This window comes from Salvia splendens, chromosome 7 (assembly GCF_004379255.2).
Source record: "Salvia splendens isolate huo1 chromosome 7, SspV2, whole genome shotgun sequence".
NCBI classification, from domain to species: domain Eukaryota; kingdom Viridiplantae; phylum Streptophyta; class Magnoliopsida; order Lamiales; family Lamiaceae; genus Salvia; species Salvia splendens.
In genome coordinates, this window is record NC_056038.1 from 2397446 (window position 1) to 2417507 (window position 20062).

A 20062-nucleotide genomic window follows, 5' to 3' on the forward strand; every position below is an offset into this window, starting at 1 on the left:
CGTAGATTAGGCCTTTTAATTGGGCTTCTATGACAACTATTTTAGACTCGTTTAATGATTTAAGTAGAGAAAAAAAAATAGATAGAGAATAAAATATAGTACAAAAAAAATAAAAAGAAATAAATATAATGATTTTTATAAATAAAGAGAATGAATAAACTATGACAAATAAATAAATTAGCCCATTATTTTATACTCCAAAAATCGAATGTGGCATAGGCCGAATGACATCTGATTTGGTGGGTGCAATTAAGGAATGAGTGATAATGTAGGATTTAAATAAACCATTTTGCATAAATCTTCAGAAGATAATGGCTTGCTTTGAAGATTTTGATTTTGATTTTGATTTTGATTTTGATTTTGATTTTGATTGATTGATATATACGGGGAGTTTTGGTGTTTTTACGTTCTCCTCAATTGAATATGAATTCCAGAGCAAATTCTTCATCAACCCGAAATTCAATCAATTGGGCCCCACCCGTACCCGTTGGCTTTACCAAACCCGACCCGTATAGATATATTCTCGGCCCGTTCGGAGCTAAAAAACACAGACAGACAGAGAGCAGCCGGCGCCGCCGCCAAATTTCATGGAAACACACTCTCAATCAATCCGAGTGCTAGTTCGCCCACCGCCGCCGCCCGCCCCCACGCACCCCCTCCCCCCACAGCCCCCGCCGCCGCCCGACGCATATCCACCGACTAAGAACGGCGTCGTGGTGGTTGGATTCGTAGGGAGGCGCCCCCGAGAAGTCGCTCATCTCATCAACAAAATCGTCGACTCCTACGCCTTTGGCTCCGGCGGTTTGGACACTCCGTTTCGCTTCGAGCCCGACAGGATCGACTCGGAGATGAGGAGATGGCTCGAGATCAGGAATTTGAGCTTCTATCTCGACGAAGACAGGGGGATTTTGTACCTGCAATTCTCCATGGCTGACTGCACACTAGCTGAGGCGATGCTGTCAGAGGGGAGGATGGGTTTTGAGTCGGATTTGGAGGATCACGAGCTCGGGGATCTCAAGGGATTGATTTTTATGTTCACTGTGAGTTGCATTCAAATTTTTTTTAACTTGATTTTGTGTTTGTTTCTATGAATTTTGGATTGTTGAAATTCTGTGGATTTTGAGTTTTAGCTGTGAATTTTGAGTTTTAGTTGTGAATTTTGAGTTTACATTGTGAATTTTGTTTGTCTGTGAAGAAATGTTTTAGGGTTTTAGCAGATCTTCTAAAAGGGAAACAATTGGATATGCTGAAAACTGAATAGGTTTAAAGGGCATTTGAAAATTCATGATCATTGATATATTATCTTGTAAATTAGAAGAATGCAATGTAGCTCAATGTGATAATTCTTTCACTGTTAATTGAAATCTTTGTAGAGTAAGTCAGTTGAACTTACTTTAGCCTTGCAGGTCTGTCACATTGTAATACTAATTCAGGAGGGGTCACGCTTCGATACTCAATTGCTAAAAAAGTTACGGGTTCTGCAAGCTGCTAAACATTCAATAGTTCCATTTATTAGGTCACAAAATATATCATCCATAGCGTCTAGGCCACGTTCTTCAGCTCAGTCACGAATACCTGCTTCTGGGTCATTATTTAGTAATGCTGTTCCTGGTAAAATTCAAGGGATTCAGAATCGCAATGCTTCAGCCAATTCAGTAATGTCGGGTTTAGGTTCCTTCACCTCTTTGCTTCCCGGTCAATGTACCCCAGTTGTACTCTTTGTGTTTGTTGATGATTTCTCTGAGATTTTTAATACGGAACAGTCTTCAGAGACATCATCCTTAAATGTGCCGTCAAGTTTGAACAGCTCTACGAGACCAGGAATGGGTGCTAAAGGATCTAGTTCTGTTGTTATGCTTGCACGGCCTGTGAACAAATCTGAAGGTGGACTGAGGAAAAAATTACAATCATCCCTTGAGGCACAAATTCGGTTTTCAATAAAAAAATGCCGAACGCTTTCAGTATTTGAAGGCAGTCATGGTGGGTCAAGGACTGGTATGGTTGCTAGTTCGGCCCCTCTTTTTACACTGGATGCATCAAAGGCTGTTTCACTCGTAGATGCTTGCTCAACTCAGAGTTGTGAATCTCTCGAGTTTGCAATTGGCCTTGTTGAACAAGTATTAAATGGGAAAGCAACCCCAGATTCTCTTTTGCATGAAAGTCACCATCAAAATACAAACAAAGAGGATATCCTCTCTGTGAAGGAGTTCATCCACAAGCAGTCTGATCTTCTAAAAGGAAGAGGTGGTTTGCTGGGTAATGGCAGCAGCGGTGCTGCAGGTGTTGGTATGGTTGCTGCTGCAGCGGCGGCTGCAGCAGCCTCGATCTCTGCATCTGCTGCTTCTGCAAAGTCAGTTAACCCACCCGAGCTCCCAACTTTAGAGATATGGTCAACTTCTTCTCAGTCGATTCTTCACAGAATTCTTTCTGTAAAATCTGGTTGCACGTATCAAGGCAAAATCAACCACATGCAAGAGAAGGATGCAAGTATACCTCTAACAGAATCTGTACCAACGTCTTCTGATCCATATGAATCTGCATCGTCACTTCTGGAGAATGGTATCGGAATGAACACTAGATTTTCAATCTCGTGGTGTGAAAAAGCCTTTCCAGTTGCAAAGGAGGTTTATTTGAACGATCTTCCTCCTTGTTATCCAAGTTTTCAGCACGAGGTCCATTTAAAGAAAGCCTTGCATGCCTTTATGTCTATGGTGAAGGGACCTGCTGTGCACCTGTATGTAAAAAAATTGAAGGACGAATGCATGTCTATCTGGAGTTCTGGAAGGCAATTGTGTGATGCAGTTAGTCTGACTGGGAAACCTTGCATGCATCAAAAGCATGATATAAAATCTATTTCCAGTGATGAGATCAAACATCATTCAAGTGGATTTGTTTACCTCCATGCTTGTGCATGTGGGCGTTCTAGGCAATTGCGGCCTGATCCTTTTGATTTTGATTCGGCAAATGTTGTGGGCAATACTTTTGTTGATTGTGATAAGCTTCTTCCAAGAGTTAAGTTGCCAGAAGGAATTGTTAAGGGACCCATTCAACCTTCATCATGGAATTTGATTCGTATTGGGGGTGCAAGGTATTATGATCCTTCAAAAGGTTTAATCCAAAGTGGATTTTGTGCAACTGAGAAATTTCTGCTTAGGTGGACTATATTTCTTGAGAAACCACCGCTAAATGACTTCCAGCTGGGTTCCTCAGACAGAAATCCCGGATTCAAAACTGCTTTAGAAACAGATGATCAAACATCTGATGTTGCTCGGTTAGGAGCTGGAAGGGCACAAAATGGAGTTGGGAATCCAAAAAAGCCCTATTCGGATATCACTGGAAATGGTAGTAAAAAATTATTGAGTGCTGGTCGAGGATTATCCAACTTTACAATGAGAAAACCATTTTCTGAAGTTGTTGCTGGAACTGCTGCTAACTCTGCATTTCCTCCACTCTTTTCTAGAAAACAGCCTATACAAGATGCTGAGAAAGGTGTTAAACTACATAATGGACGGCACAGGGATCTGGACAAACTTGGCGATGCTGTCAACAGTCAAGAAACTCTGAAGGTTAAAGATACTGCGCCCGTTGGTAATTTGCAGCATAATGGCACTGCTAACAATGCCACGGAGTATGGCGATTCTTTTCCTCATATTGGAAGCAATATACCTTCTTTAAATGTGAGTGGTGGTGAACAGATTAAGGCCACCAATCTTCCAATGAAGGCTGCCACTGTATATGTGGGCTTTGAACATGAGTGTCCCCGTGGCCATAGGTTTATATTAACTCGGGCTCATCTTAGTGACCTGGGGTCACCATTCTCAGTTCCTGAGGAGAATGGTCCCCCTTTGCCAGTGGAAAACTCAGATAAAAAACAAGATCCTGCTAAATTGGGTAAACTTGGCAACAGTGGTAGAACCAGGCGGCAGGGACATGGGCTAGTTATGGGTGGTGGTATTAGTAAGGCGAAGAACCTTGAGAAGTCAAAAGAGAAAGTGGTCAATGGGAACAGAAACAAAAACAATCGAAACCTTGTCGAGGATCTTGATGACCTTAAACCCACTAGTATTGATGATCGCGGTGGTGCCTTCTCCCTTTTGAATAGAAACTTACCGATATATATGAACTGTCCACATTGTAGGGAGTCAAGGCCCAAAAACAATACATCTAATGTTAAGTATGCAAGTGCTATCTCACAGCTGCAGAGGATCTTTGTGGTATATTCTTCTTCCTCTACTGCATTTAATCTGGTCATTTATCACATGTCATAACAAACTTCTGCGATTCCTGTTACTTGGACATGTATCTGCCTGGATAACATCTTATACCAGCAGGTGTTTTTTGGTAAAACCAACTTAGGTGATTATGTCTTTTGTGGATGATATGATCATTTGTGTTCCTGTGCTTCTTTTTTTGTTTCCTATTCTCTCAAAACCTAATTTTATGTTTGAATTCACAATTTTCAAACAGAAAATATAGTTAATATGATCTATTATGTTTTCCCTGTATCTCTTTTCGTGCTTAGCATTCCATATCACCCATATGTCCATGTCAGGTTTTAATTGTGTGCTCTTTCAAAGTCAGTTCATTTTACTTGTTACAACTAGTTCAGATTATGATATCCATCGTTTTGTAAAGAAGGTCTTGAAACCAAATTGTACTAAAATTTGCTTTTGTATATACAGGTGACTCCTTCATCTCCGATTGTTTTGGCTGCAAACCCAGTTATTCAATTCGAGGTATGCAACCAGTGAAAATCTTTCTTTTTATTTGTAATATCAGCTTTACAGTCGTTTGAAACCTCATGCTTCCCCTTCGTGATTGATATAGCTTCATGCAAGCTGTATAATAATGTCTTTATGAACTGTGCTACTGAAATTATGTTCCCTGTGCTTGACAAGTCTTTCCCAATTGCAGTTATCTTGTTTACCTCCCTCTATCCCTGATCGTGAACAAAAGCTACAGTTCAGCTTGGGCTGCCCTGCGATTCTGCCGCCAGATAGTTTCCTCTCTTTGAGGCTTCCATTTGTTTATGGTGTGGAACTGGAGGATGGGAGTCTGCATTCTCTTCTACCTTTTGAAAATCAACCACACCTCACTGCATCTATAAAGAGGGGAACAGCTTTGCAGGTTATGCCAAATCAGGGCGCGCTTAATCCCGAATCAGCGTGGTTGATGTCGAAACACTTTCCTGCTCCGTAGACGATTGACTTGTACTCGGTTTCTGGGTACTTTGCAAGTGGAGACTTCCCCTACCGCATGAGGTAAATCCTCATAGTGTGCTATGGAATTCGAAAATATGATTTTTCAACCTTTTTATGTCAGGTATATAAAGCATTAAAATCATAACAAGACATGCCTTCTCTCTTTCGTTGGAGTGTCAGTGCAATAGATATATAAGTGCGTATATATAATTGCCATAATGAAAATGGATAGTAGATGAAAGGTGTGTAATTGTTATCGAAATGAAAATATTCAAATGATCCTTATGATCTTACTGCATATGTTTCATTGGTCTATTATTAAATATATCTTATTTTGTTATTTTGCGGAGAAGGACGTCTTTGCCCTGATCCAATATCCATACTACTCTCCTCCTAATTATCTTCCTCTGACCAACATCATCTCCTATTATTCGCCGGTGAAAATCGGCTGCAAATCAAACACTGCCAAAAAAGCAAAATCGGCAATATCGTGAAGAGGGTGTGAGGAAGAGTAGTAGATGGCTAGTCGAGGAATAACATCTCATTTTATTTTTACAATAAGCAAATTTTAAATTCCATTAATTCCTTCTATATAAATATATCATACTATTATTTTATTAGTTTTTTCAAGTAATTTCTTATAATTTGTGTTTGAGTAAAGTAAAATATTTAATCGAGTACAGGTGGCAATATGAACTTTAGAAATTCGTGTTAAAGAGACTATAATCGCTACTTTTTAGGTATATAAGAGCATCAACTATAGGGGCGGCCTAGAACCGCCGCCGCCGCGGCTAACTATAGCGGGAGAAGCGTCCGCCTCGGTGCAGACACTTTTTTGGGGCGGAAGGGCGATCGGCGACTAGGCGCACCGGCCTATAGCGCGGCGGTGAACGGCGCGCCGGTAGGGGGCGAACAATATTTTTTTCTTTCGTTTTTTTAAAAATTTATTTAATTTATCTATAAATACACCTCATTTCCCTCATTATTTTCACACCATTCCACCTCTTTATTCATACTTTCTCTCACTAAAATTTGTGGATTCCATTGGTATTAAAAATGGACGATTTGTAGAATGACGTGTGGAATTCTCTGATTCAAGAGGTGCAGAGGGAAGCCGACGAGGAGGATGCGGAGCGAGCGGCGGAATTGGCGGAGGCCGCACTTCCTCGTGTGATTACTCATCATCGGACCATCCAACGAGACCATAGGGGAGCACACCAGCGGCTAATGGCAGACTACTTTGTGGATAACCCCCATTACCCACCCGAGATTTTCCGTCGGCGTTTCAGAATGTCGCAACGGCTCTTCACCCATATAGCGACGAATTTGGCGGAGCTGTACAGGTGCTTCACCCTCCGAAGTGATTGCACTGCCCGGATCGGACTGTTTACTTTTCAGAAACGCACCGCTGCAATTAGGCAGCTTGCCTATGCCGGACCGGCTGATATGTTCGACGAATACCTACAGATGGGTGAAACGACAAGCCTAACGGTGCTCAGGCAGTTTTGTAAGAGGATCCGGGAAATCTTTGGTCTGGAGTTCCTACGAGAAAGCCAACCTCTGATGAGTGCCAGAGACTGCTAGATATGCACGGTTCGGTGCACGGTTTCCCAGGGATGATAGGAAGCATCGATTGCATGCATTGGGAGTGGAAAAACTGCCTGGTGGCGTGGAAAGGCCAGGTCACTACTGGTTTCAAAAGCAAAGGTCCATCGTTGATTCTGAAAGTCGTTGCTGACTACCGTTTGCGGATCTGGCATGCGTATTTCGGTGTTGCAGGTTCGAACAACGACATCAAACGTTCTACAATCATCGCCTCTCTTCAATGATGAGTGTCCGGGGGAGGGTCCAGAAATCAGCTTCGTAGCCAACAGAACGCAGTACCACATGAGATACTATTTGGCAGATGGGATATACCTTCGTTGGTCCGTATTCGTCAAGACAGTTCGCCAACCGGTTGGACCGAAGAAACAATATTTTGCGCGAAAACAAGAGGCTGCTAGGAAGGATGTTGAGCGAGCTTTTGGTGTGCTCCAAGCGCGATGGGCCATTATACGGTGTCCGACACGAGTTTGGCACGAAGATGATGTCGTGAATATTATGTTAACATGTATCATATTGCACAATATGATAATAGAAGATGAATGATTTGCTGTATAGCGCTGGGCACCGGAAGATGGTGCAAGTTCAAGTCACGGTGTTGCCTCCGTGCCGATACAGATGGATGTACCACGTAGTAATGAATATTTGCTCCAACGTTTTACTGATATGCCAGGAGCACAACACATGCCACACTCCATGCCGATTTGATTTAAGAGGTATGGGCACGTAGGAGAGGGAGCGCAGCGTGAAGAACATGTGTGATTTTCTATAGATTAAATTTTCGTTGTATAATTTTTCCATTACTTTAATACGACGAAAATTTAGTGTTCAATTTTAATTTATTTAATTATAGCCATTTTTTCTAATTATGTGTAGTCCGATAATTTTAGTTATAATTGAATTAAAATATAAAAATAAAAATTAAAGTGAAAAGTGGCTAAAAAAGTGTCAATTATTGCTGTGGACACTTTTTTTTGTGGGCGCGGACAAATACGAAGTGGCTGTGGAAGTGGCGGGGCAATTGGAAGTGTCCACCTTATAGTGGATTCTCTAAGTACTATAAAAAACGTGGCCGAAACATTATTTTTAAAGCTACTACATTGTAATATAACTTTATATAGGAAAGATATAAATAAACCTTCAGGCCATCCGCAACGCTGTCACTTATTCGTCCCTTAACCGTCCCTTAAATTACTATTCATGGGCCCCACTGTACATTTTTACTTCATCTCTTAACTAAGGGACGGAACCTGCAACCCTCCATCTCCTAACTGTCCCTTAAATTACTATTTATTCAATTTTATTTTTTATTTTTATTTCTAACAAATTCAATTAATAAAAACACACTTCATTAAATAAAATACTGTGTTTCATGCGGAAACGGCGACGGAAGTAGGTATCTCACCACACCGGGTTATCGCAGAAGTAGTCGCAGACTAACCTTGCTGCGGCTTCCTCCCGGTTACGATGGATGTAAGTCCGGGAGCGTCTTTGGGGCGGCGCGGCTTACTCCGCCTCCCGGCGTCGATCTTCTTCAAGTGATTCTTCCATTATTCGACGCATTTGCTCATATGGATCCATTAGATCGATTAAATTTGGAGGAAGAATAAAAGAGATGATTTCAGATGAAAATTGGAGAGGAAAGAGAGATGATTTGAGAGGATTAGATGTGTGTTGGTGTGTGAAATGAGGATGAAATAGGAGTATTTATAGAGTAAAAAATAAAAAAATATATAAAAAAAAGAAAAACTGTCGAAAACGGTAATATTACCGTTTTTGAATTTTAATTTTTTTTTTATTAAATTCAAATTTTTTTAAAAATTAATTATTGCGTCAGCGTGACGAAACTCACTCGCGGGCCGGCGAGTGGGCGTCACGCATGGCCCCAGAGGGCGCCACGTCGCGGGAGCGCGTGGCGAGACGTCTCGCGCGGCGCCTCAGCGTGACGGGGGATCCGGCCAGATGGTGACGGGACGGGACGCTGCAACGCGTCCCGTGCCCGTGTCGTCACGGAGGACGGGACTCGTGCCACCCGCGTAACGCGTCGCGGGTGGCCTCATAATTCACTAGAGTGAAAGGTAGAGTGAGAAAAAATCATTGCAAAAGAGGGGGTACAGTGGTCACTTCGCTTGGTGGAGATATTGTCTTCAATAGAATCTTTGTTTGTCGTTTTTAGCTTAGCTAAAATTCGAATATAATTTTTTATTTTTCTATTGATTTTAACATAGTAGTAGTAGTAGTAGAATATTTTATACGATTATGTGAAAATTAATGACGAAATTTATAAGATACTGCTGAACTAACACACAAAATTATTACAGCAGGCTGAAATATAAACTTTTATTAAAAACTTAAAACTTTAATAAACATTTGAATTCTTGTTGTATTATTTTTGTCGTTGGTCCTCCTCTTATCATTATTTTATTAAATTAGGTGTTTGAATTTTTTGCCTCGTTCGAAATTTGAATTCATTTCACAAAATCAAACATGAAATCAACAACACAACATGTCAATCCAAATAGCAAGCTTCAAATTTATAAACCTCATCTCTGAACTTTGTACAATATATAATCGAAGATACACTCTCAGTCCACAAATAGGAGTCTCATTTCTATTCGGCACGTATTTTAAGAATTGTTAAGAAAAGTGATTGGAAGAAAGTTAGTGGAATAAGAGTCCTACTAGTATATATTAGTTTTAAATGATATATGAGTGGAATGAGTTAGTGGAATGTGAGGTCTCTTTACCATTTTATGGTAATTATGAACCGGGACTCCTATTCGTGGACAGACCAAAATGGAAAAACGGGACTCATATTCGTGGACGGAGGGAGTATTCATTTTCAATAATTTAAAATACAAAGATATTATTAAAATCTATAAATATTGCAAGTTATTTCCATTTAAATACCATTGACAACAATTCTTTTTTTAAATTGGGTCTGGAAAAAAAGATATACTTTCACATAGATATTCAAATTTAAAAATATTTATATAAATAAAGGGGATGAGATGAGAGGATAGAGTTCTAGAGAATTCTTCTAGAAATATGACAAAATAGTCAAACATCACAAATCCCATGTGACTTGGCCCTTATCCATTACAGCCACGTGGCAGTCGTTCGGACAAGCTGCTTAGCTGTAAGAGTTACTACACGTGGTCCCCACCTCCACCGCACATTCTACTTTCCCCCCGCAATTTTCATGCCCTGCTCATTATACAAAGGCATCATTTTGCTATTGCCAAACCTTCTATTTCTATACGGTCAATTTTACCCTTGAACTGGATTCATGATCCAATCTTACCTAATTGGGATGGATTTGGAAATTGTCGAAAATGGGTTTGTGGAGAATCTTCACCTAATTCCAATGATGGAGGGAAGTATTTTAAATTTTGTGGTTATAGACTTAATTTCTACCTAAGTAAATTGGTTAACTTTAAAATTTTACCTTCATCTTATGGAGTAGTTGATACTTGATGGAATTAATATATTTTTATTGTTGTTATTACTTACAAGTTTTGTTTATCACCAACTATTACTATACTATTATTTTCTTCCGAGAAGGTCCCCTATGCATGCACATATTGTGATTGTATTTTTTAAATATCACAATAGATGATACACTTAATCAAGCATAAAAAAAAAGTCACTGCAGATAAAACATCTTTTACAATTTTTATATATTTTTTTCCTAAAATCAGATTTTCATATTATCATCAACAATTTTTATATTTATTGTCCTTCTGTTGTTGAGTCGAATTAATTTTTGAAGTACTACTCTATCTAAGTCATTTTTTTCTGGAAAAACTCAATCCATTTAATATCCCATAATATATTCTCACTTCTACAATTATCTCTTTAATGATGTATTTTATTCTTTCTTTCTCCACTTAATTCACTGAACACTTGTTCCTTAATTTTTGTGTTAAGACACGTCTCAATTATTGTACAACGAAAAAATTAATTAACTGTGCACATAATTTATTAGGACATTTAAGACTATCATAACAGGTAGACCGTGTATTGTGACATTTGAAAGTGTCACAATAGGTGATGCGCTACAATAAATGCACGGAAATCCAAGTTTTGTGTCGTTTTTTTTTGTTCAAGACCAACGCATCCAACCAACCATTGATTGCAATGACTTATTTCCATACTTATCTGTACTCATTTCGAATAATCGGGTAACTAAACCAAAAATATAATACAACTACTGTAACATTATAGTTAAAAGGCCAAATCAAACCCTTTGAACCTTTGTTAAATGAATTCCATACTATAGTATACTCATTGGCTTCAACTACTACTATTTCGAATTCAATTATATACTAGAACTATTATGCATAGTGATTAGTAGGTGAGGTGAAAGATAATAAAAACAATAAAAAAGTGGCAACCTTGTTCAATTATTGAAGCACAATGATGTCAATTTGAACTCTAAAATAATCTGTCATCCATCTCTACTTCATCAAAGAGGGTATAATAGTCCAGATTCAGAAATTGGTCATCACAAAAAATATAAAAAAAAGTCGGCCACGGACATTGTTTTGCAATAATATCATTGGTCCACCGGCAACCGGCTGTCACACAACCCATGCAAAAATCCATCAATATAAGTAGAGCATGCACTCTCTCTTTCTCACTCACTCATCAATAATAACTGCGCTTTCATCATCTCTTTTTAATTCTCAGACAATGCCGGACCACTTCAACGCCCCTTTCCGCCGCCTCGCCATCGGCAACCGCGATGAGTTCACCCAGCCCGGCGCCATCAAGGCCGCCGTCGCCGAGTTCATAAGCACCCTCATCTTCGTCTTCGCCGGCTCCGGCGCCGGCATTGCCTACAACAGCCTCACCGGCGACGGCCCCGCCTCCCCCGCCGGTTTGATCTCCGCCTCCATCGCCCACGCCTTCGGCCTTTTCGTCGCGGTCGCTATCAGCGCCAACATCTCCGGTGGCCACGTCAACCCCGCCGTCACCTTCGGCCTCTTCGTCGGCGGTAACATCACCCTCTTCCGCGGCATCCTTTACATCATCGCGCAGCTCCTCGGCTCCGCCGCCGCCTCCGCCCTCCTCATCTTCGTCACCGGCTTGGTATGGCCCCGCAAACATTTAATATAAGGGATAATAGCTATTTAAATCACGACAACATTTTATAACTTTTTAAAAAATTAATTAAAATTCAATTTTTTAATTGATCTTGTACGAGTTTTAAAAATATAAAAAAATAGAATAAAGTTAATGGATTAATAATCGAATGTGAGAGTTAATTGATTATCGATTTATTTACTAAAAATAAAGTGAAATTTAATTAGTGAAATATATATTCGTGGACAGAGAGGAAGTATATACTAAACTTAGTTTGATTAATTTTCAGGCTGTTCCGACATTCGGAGTGGCGGGGATCTCAGTGTGGTCCGCATTCGTGTTCGAGATTGTGGCGACCTTCGGGCTCGTGTACACCGTGTACGCGACGGCGGTCGACCCCAAGAAGGGCGAGATCGGCATCATTGCCCCAATTGCTATTGGTCTGATCGTGGGAGCGAACATTTTCGCGGCCGGGCCCTTCACCGGTGCGGCCATGAACCCGGCAGTGGCGTTTGGACCGGCCCTTGTGGGCTTCAGCTGGGCCAACCACTGGATCTACTGGGCCGGGCCGCTCATTGGGGGCGGCATCGCTGGCGTTGTGTACGAGGTGTTCTTCATCAGCCACTCCCACGAGCCGTTGTCGGAGTTCTAAGGAATTCATGAAATTTAATTGGGAGTTTATTATTCCATCTGTGTTGCGTTTGGTTTGTTGATGAATTTGAGGAGTTTATTTTAGTTTGTAATTTCGTTATTTGTTGTTTCAACTTTGGAATTATTGGTGGGTCTCTTTATCAAATGTATTTCTTTACTACTCACCCATTTTCCTTTTCCTTTTACTTTTCCTTTTCTTAATAAAATTAGCCGTCGGGCTTCGTACAAAAAAAGGAAATTTTTCGCAGACAATCTTTGGAACTCATCAAGTCTTTTATGAGCACAAGATGAAATCCAAAGCACATACATATGCTTCGATTTCTAAGTGTGTTGCTCGAAAATGGCTTACCAACTAGCCGTATATAGTGCACATGTAGTTGGTGCTCGCAAAATTCTCGGTATTACCTATTTACCGACCACTATTAGAGCATCTCCAATGCACGGATGTCCCACTCAGACATCTACTAGGACTTCCCAAAAACACCTCCTGCCACGTCACTAGGACTTCTCATCCCACTGCCACGTCACTAGGACTTCCCCTTCACCATCGCCCTTCTCATTAGGACTTCCCGCAATTAAAAAAATCACAAATTCACAAATAAAGCAATTTACGTTTACGGAAATAAAATTTCAACACGAATACGAACGGGAAAAATTACCAACTTCATTAAAAAAAATATACATGATTTGAAAAAAAAATGAAGTGGTGCGAATGAAATGAAGTTCAACGAGACATATATAAAGAGTTTTAAAAAAAAATTAAATACCGGACGTCCGACCCGGACGGACGTCCGACCCACGCCACAATGGCGGACGTCCGCCCGCCCGTCGCCCGCACGTCCGAGGACATCCGACGTCCTTACGGGACATCCGTATCCGAGTTGAAACTTCACAATGGCGGACGTCCGCCATTGGAGAAGCTCTTACCTACTTTTGTGCTAGTGCTAATTTAATTATTCACATTCTATAATAAATGTGACCTACACTATATATGATAATGTAAGATATTATGCATATATAAAGTTTGAAGAATGATTTACATGGCCAATATTAAAAGTGTTTTGTAGTACTACTATATATTTAATGAAAATAAAAATGAGTTAATAGAGGTAGCTGGACTGCTGGAGTGCTTCGTAAATCAATTTCTTTTACTTGTTCGTCTATAAATGGAGTATTAATTAAAATAAGTAGTTGACGATCCCATCCAAGTAATTCCAAGGGCGTTAATACATATTGAGCCAACATAGTGATATAAATAGGTTGACAATTTGTTGATTTGTTTTCTTTCTAATATATGAACTACTAGCTCCAATTTATGATTATCACAAATTTTGTATAATCCTAATTAAAAATTAAAGAAATAGACGTATATTACTAGAATAATACACATGATGCAACGGAAAAGTGAAAGTAATTAAGAATTAAATTGTCTTTGTTTGTTTCCTCAATAATGCTGTATTTTGAATTTTGGGTACATATATATACATATAGTGAGCTGGACAAAATGTCAAATTATTTAATTCAATCCCATAAAATAAATTGAAAATGGTGAAAATACGTAGCAGGTAGTTTTCAGTCCTTGTTGGCAACGTTTTACGTCTTTGTCTCATTATATATACTTTTTCATTGAAATAATTAAAGTAACCCTACCTAATTAATCTAAACAATATATATATAGTAGCAGTTCGCTAGGGAAGTAGACAAAGCAATATTAAAGATCCTATAATTTGGCTAAGATAAAAACAGCTTTTATATAAAAACGTAATATTAGGGTTTTGGGTCTCATTTTGATTTCCCAATTCCTTATATATCCTTCATAATGAAAATAATATTATACTTAAACTTACCAATATTTTGTTTATATGGGTTTAGTCTGTTAATTGAAATCTCAAGTAATTATTTTAGTTCGTCCTTCAATATAAATCTCATTCTACGATTAGTCTATTATTATAAACAATAAGCAATTCTTTATTAATGGAGTGTGAGATCCACATTCAACTTTTACAATTAACATTTTTCACCTCTTTTAAAACTCGATTATAACTTGAAGAAGTTTATACTTAGTTATAGAATAAGAATCACATCGAGTGCGGAATTCATGACATAGAAATTTTAATTATATATCAACCCCACAAAATTCTATTTTAATTCCGGCCAACCAATCACTGCACTTCATTTTATAAGTTAATAACGACGTGGCATTAAATATTTGTGTGTGTGGTTGGAGAAATCAGAAAGCTATGTATATTAAAAGATTCATGGGTTTACGAAGACAATATTAATCTTGTGAATATCATCAAATACGAATATAATTATATAAATATCATAATGTTTGTCTTGTCTTTGACAACTCAGCTTCTTATCTAAACAGTGTCCATTCAATAGGGCTCTTGGATAGCCTATTTTGAAAATGTTTTAGTTTTTTAAAACCAAAAAGAACCCAGAAACAAATTGTTAATAATCTATATTGAAAGTATTAGGTGGCGATACATGATGTGCTCCTTAATTTCCTCTCTCAATAATGTGGTTGCTACTATACTACTATATGAATGTGATGTACTATAATTATTACTACTTTGCTGGCATAATATTACAAGTATTAAACGGACAAAGATGTACTAATACGAGTATTAATTTAATTATATATATCTGCATCTACAACATACTAACACATGAGTGTGTTTTGAATATATATAGTTCGAGTTTGAATTATATAGGAAAAAAAATTGAAGTTAGAAATACCTATTAAGATCCCATTAATTTGGATAGCATTGAGTAGACACATTTAACCCATTGTGTATTTTAAAACTAATTATCAGTTGAAAATGTTCCATTTCAATAATTGAACCCAAACAATGAAAAGTAGATCAAATGATTGGGGCACTTTTAAATTTCAAATAAAGTTGAAAACCAGCTAAGGGTGTGACCAAAAGAATTTTTGGATTTAATGCACTTCTTTTTTTGGAGTATAAAGATATAAATGTGCAAAATCTTAAATTGAATCGAAACCGACGGTGTAATTGGTTAACAGTAGAATAATTAATATTTTCAAGCTAAATATCTTAAACTCGAATTTATCAACTTTACTTGTTTTCTCTAATACTATGGATATCCAACTACCCCCTTTAGAGTAATGTAAACTTGTTTAAGACCAATCATTATGAATTAAAAAGAAGATTCCCCACCTACTAAAAAATAAAAAATAATTGAATGGTAATGGTTCTAGCTTATTCCTTTCCATTATTCTCATTTATTGCTTTCTTAAAATATAAACTTTTAACTCGCATCTACCCATCTAAAATTCAAAAATTATCTAAAAAAATTAAGAAGTTAATTAATTTATAGTCAATTCCGCAATTTTGTAAAATTGCAATTATATCATAACTGTAAAATTTTGTTAATGCTTTATCCATATAGTATTTTCTTAATATCTGGATTGTCCAGAAATAGATCAAATTTGATAACTTTTCTTAACACGATCCCTAAATATCCGTTGGTTAACCCAAAAAACCACACAGACGCACACAAACACACACACACACACACACACACTATTACATATCTAAGCAAAGAAACAAATACAGTATTACATCCAAAATGACAAGAAAGCAGTATTGGAATAAAAAGGCAAAGGAAAAAGGACCACAAAATCGGAAAAAAAAGAAGAAGATATTTTCATAATGAATGTGGGTGTCAGTCTCAATGAAAAAAATAAAACAAAATAACAATGAAGGAATGCTAGAAACAGGGGCGGGGCATGTGTTTCACATGGTGTGGGGCAGAGCGAGCCAGACCATGTGAATGAATGCTACTCTCATGTGGAGTGTACTCTCATTTCTCTGTTTAATTCTGTGTGTTGTACTGCTTTTCTGGCGGGAGAGTCTGACCAACCCTTCAAAATCATCATCATCATTGTCTATTTTTTTTTAAAAAAAATGCTCTAATAAACCACCCCCTCGTTGTTCCACAGTACAAAAACGAATTAAATGATTATATATATATATATTTGATCACATGTGTACAGAATTAGCCGTTTTTGGCAAAATTCGACTAATCATGTTTCACCAGGTTTACGGATTAAGGCCGAAAGTCTTTTAGTGGGTGGCGGGGTTTGAAGCCTTACCTCAAAGTCACCACAGCTCAACGCTGACAACAGTGCAGCAACCCGTTGGTACAGTTTTTTTTATGTAAGCATTTACTCAAACCGAAAGGTGCAACGAGCAGAATAATTGTTAACAAACAAACGGATCATGCATCAACCAAAAAAAGTATTACACCGAGAAAAACACATTGCTAACACCTCACCTAGCTACCACTCAACTAAGAAAACATCAACATAACTTGTTCATTTTTTGTGTTGATTTAAGTCATATTTACACAGCTTTTCTAATAGTATAAGTTGCATTTTTTAATTCTTAACGAGAAACAAGTGTCAAGAAGATGTCTTTCCTAGCCTAAGCTTAATGGTAAAGTTACTTTTCTCCTTATTAAAGTAAAATAAAAATTAATTGACGTGAGAGAGAGCTTTATTTAAAAATAAAATGTGATATAGACAAATTAAAATGAAAAATGAGTGGGAAAAAAACTGAAAAGGAAAAGTGTGATACTTATTATGTGACAAAGAGAGTACATCATTTGTTGTCTTTGTTTATGTCTAAGTGAGTTCAATTTCGCTTCATCAAAATTATGTTCTGGATTGATAATCGAATATCTGTAATTAACTTTTATTTTCTGTTTTAAATTTATATATATGACTCCATATCAAAAAATGTCTTTATTGCTTACTAATTTGATGGTATTAATATTATATAAATAAAAGTTGTGTCTTTATTAATATATTTCTATGCATCCATCGGAGGATATATGGTAGTAGGGTCCTCTTCTAATGCTTATAACACCATAATCTAAAATTAAGACTAAGTCTACATCTTTGGATTTTGAAATGAGTGGATGAGATTAAAGCTCACAAATTTCAATAAATAGTAGACAAAATATCAACAAAAGGGTAATATCGTCATTATGTTATCATATGATAATTTTCGTAGGTGTTTTTTTATATCAACATAGTGTATAACAAATATCAACAATATGACATGAGAATATCAACACAAGTACAAGAAAATATCAACACAATTTTATTGATACTATATTGAGATTTTGCATATACTATATTGAGATTTTTTTATATTTGTTGATAAAATCTGCTTATCAATATGTACGAAAATTGAAATATAATTTATCAAATTTCATTATCCGAACATCGTCGGAATATATGCAATTGAGATCTCGTTGAAATCCTTATAAAATTACCTTTAATTTGATATATTTTTTGTGAAAAATAATTTAAATCGAGAGAATTACGTAAATTTAAAGTTTTGAGATGATTTTGATGAGAGAAAATTGACATTAATACCCTTTAAGTTTATTTAATAATTTTTTTTAATTTAAAATATAATCTATAGGACACTATTTTAACCACTAAATATCCTAATCTAATGGTAAAAATTTAATCTTAATTTATAATTAATAATTAGTTAGCAATTGATCACTAGTTCATGGTATATACGGAGAGAGTTTGGATCTCAAGTGGCCGGCCATTTGGTGATAAAGTTAGATGGTCGGTAAAGTTGAAAGGGAAATATTGGCCCATTCACATTTTTTCGTAAATTATGCAAATATAGACTATGAGTCTTGAGATTTGCCTATTTTGTTCACTTCCTTTTCTAGTTTTCTTTTTTTTTATCCTTCAGATTGTAATGACTTTTTTCGTATAAATTAAAGAAGAATGCATTTTATTTTCCTAACATCCAAAGGTATATATGATGTTTATCAATTTTGCACGTGAGATCTATCTAGTTGGGTCTGAATGCACTAAATCTAAAGTAACACATGTTAATTTATTGGATTGGGGTGAATTATTTATATAGCAATAATTAGAAAACAACTTTATGAAATTGAGAGAAATGAAATTATTCCGAAAATATCGTGGAATATACTAAATAAAGAATAATGCTATGCGGCCACATTATGGCCAGCCATAAATTAAGTAAATAACAAAAAAATTGATTTTTTTTTTCAAATTTTTGGTTTAATACTATTTGATTTTACTTTTATATCATCTTCATTATATGTTGCTCAACATGTTAGTGTTGTTCTTTCGTAGTTTTTGCTCAACTTATTACTACTGTCATTTCTTGATTGTTGCTCAACGTATACAGTAATTCGTGATATTAATGTGTTTTACGTAATGGAATTCAAAGATAAGTATCAACTCACTAGTCCATTCACACACATATAAGTTTATATCGGTAATTCTAATTTTTTTATACTTGTAAATGGACTAAATTAACTTTTTATGGCCGGCCACATTATGACCATTTAGCATCACTCCTAAATAAATGCCAACCTTGTATCAGCCTTTAGGTTATATGTTAGATCTATAATTGGTCCATCAATCATTTCAAGAAAGTGATATTTGTAATTTGGGCGGTTTGGACGGTAAAGACTTCAATCAAACAAACTTACCTATTATACTTTTATTTTGTGGTATCATGAATAAACGACCTATTTTAAATCACATTTGTATATTTTTAAAAGAATTTATTTAAAAAAAATTGCATCATATATCAAGATTTTTGAATGAAATGCTAAACTCAATACGGGGTTTTAGTAATAGTTAAAGCGATGACCGTATCTAATCGATCAATTATCGGTCAATCGATGATTGATTAATTAACAAGTGGTTCGATTTCCGATTCTTATACCAGTAACTAGTGCCAGTTCAATTTTCGGTTATTACTGAAGAACCTGCAAAAGATCAATTTGTACATTATTAATACTAATTTATACTCCAATGTGTTCTAATTTTCTAAATATATCTTTAGAAAAAAGAGAAAATAATTTATTTATTGTATACCCAACATCTATGTGTAGTTGGAATGCTATTTATGGAGTACTACAAGAATAGTTGTGGATGTAAAAAAAGGGGCCCAATGTTAAACACGTGCCCGAAAAGCTTCTAATGGGCTTTAGCATTCAAATATCGGTCATATACGGCCCATATTTAATGGGCCGGATTCAATACTCAAAAGGGGAGTCCTACAAAGAACTCAATACCTGTTTATTTATTCCATAATTCCACCTCTTTCTTTACACACTAATAATGGAGTATTATAAATAAAATTTATAGAGAAACAAAATAAACATATATGATTCCTTACGTTAGATTTCGAAATTAGTAAACAATGCATAGTGACATATTTTAAGAGGGTAAGGCTAAGATTACTGTATAGATCAATTTTCATGAAATTTAATTATGATTCATTAAATTTCAAATCAATTTATTACTATTAATGTTCTAAAAGTTATATATTTAAGAAAAGTTGATCAATAGGAGAGAACATGAACTCGAATATGGAAACTATCTCTTCTTGGCATTAGGAAAGAGCCTCAACATTAAAAAAACAAGTTGAATAAAGAGATTAAAGATTACAAGAAGCCGGAATTAATTATCATAAATT

General features: G+C 36.6%; 2 protein-coding genes across 3 annotated transcripts; both read left to right on the forward strand.

Moving 5' to 3' along the window:
• The first annotated feature begins 558 nt into the window (after positions 1-558).
• Positions 559-5541, forward strand: LOC121741686. 2 transcript variants are annotated; one of them, XM_042134566.1, is made up of 4 exons: positions 559-1040; positions 1407-4214; positions 4683-4736; positions 4915-5541. In XM_042134566.1, the coding sequence occupies exons 1-4, from the start codon at positions 588-590 to the stop codon at positions 5197-5199; spliced, it is 3600 nt and encodes a 1199-aa protein (XP_041990500.1). In that variant the 5' UTR covers positions 559-587; the 3' UTR covers positions 5200-5541. The 2 variants fall into 2 exon arrangements, with proteins under 2 accessions (XP_041990500.1, XP_041990501.1); XM_042134567.1 differs by having other exon boundaries at positions 904-1040; positions 1399-4214.
• A 5896-nt stretch (positions 5542-11437) lies between these two features.
• Positions 11438-12706, forward strand: LOC121742088 (probable aquaporin TIP-type). Its single transcript, XM_042135122.1, has 2 exons — positions 11438-11897; positions 12181-12706. The coding sequence occupies exons 1-2, from the start codon at positions 11499-11501 to the stop codon at positions 12541-12543; spliced, it is 762 nt and encodes a 253-aa protein (XP_041991056.1). The 5' UTR covers positions 11438-11498; the 3' UTR covers positions 12544-12706.
• Positions 12707-20062: the final 7356 nt, after the last annotated feature.

Bases quoted from the DNA above. Each gene is read 5' to 3' on its own strand.
- LOC121741686 (XM_042134566.1), top strand. From the start codon at position 588: ATGGAAACACACTCTCAATCAATCCGAGTGCTAGTTCGCCCACCGCCG. The intron at 1,041-1,406 runs GTGAGTTGCATT...TTAGCCTTGCAG, and splicing joins GATTGATTTTTATGTTCACT to GTCTGTCACATTGTAATACT. The intron at 4,737-4,914 runs GTATGCAACCAG...TCCCAATTGCAG, and splicing joins ACCCAGTTATTCAATTCGAG to TTATCTTGTTTACCTCCCTC.
- LOC121742088 (XM_042135122.1), top strand. From the start codon at position 11,499: ATGCCGGACCACTTCAACGCCCCTTTCCGCCGCCTCGCCATCGGCAAC. The intron at 11,898-12,180 runs GTATGGCCCCGC...ATTAATTTTCAG, and splicing joins TCATCTTCGTCACCGGCTTG to GCTGTTCCGACATTCGGAGT.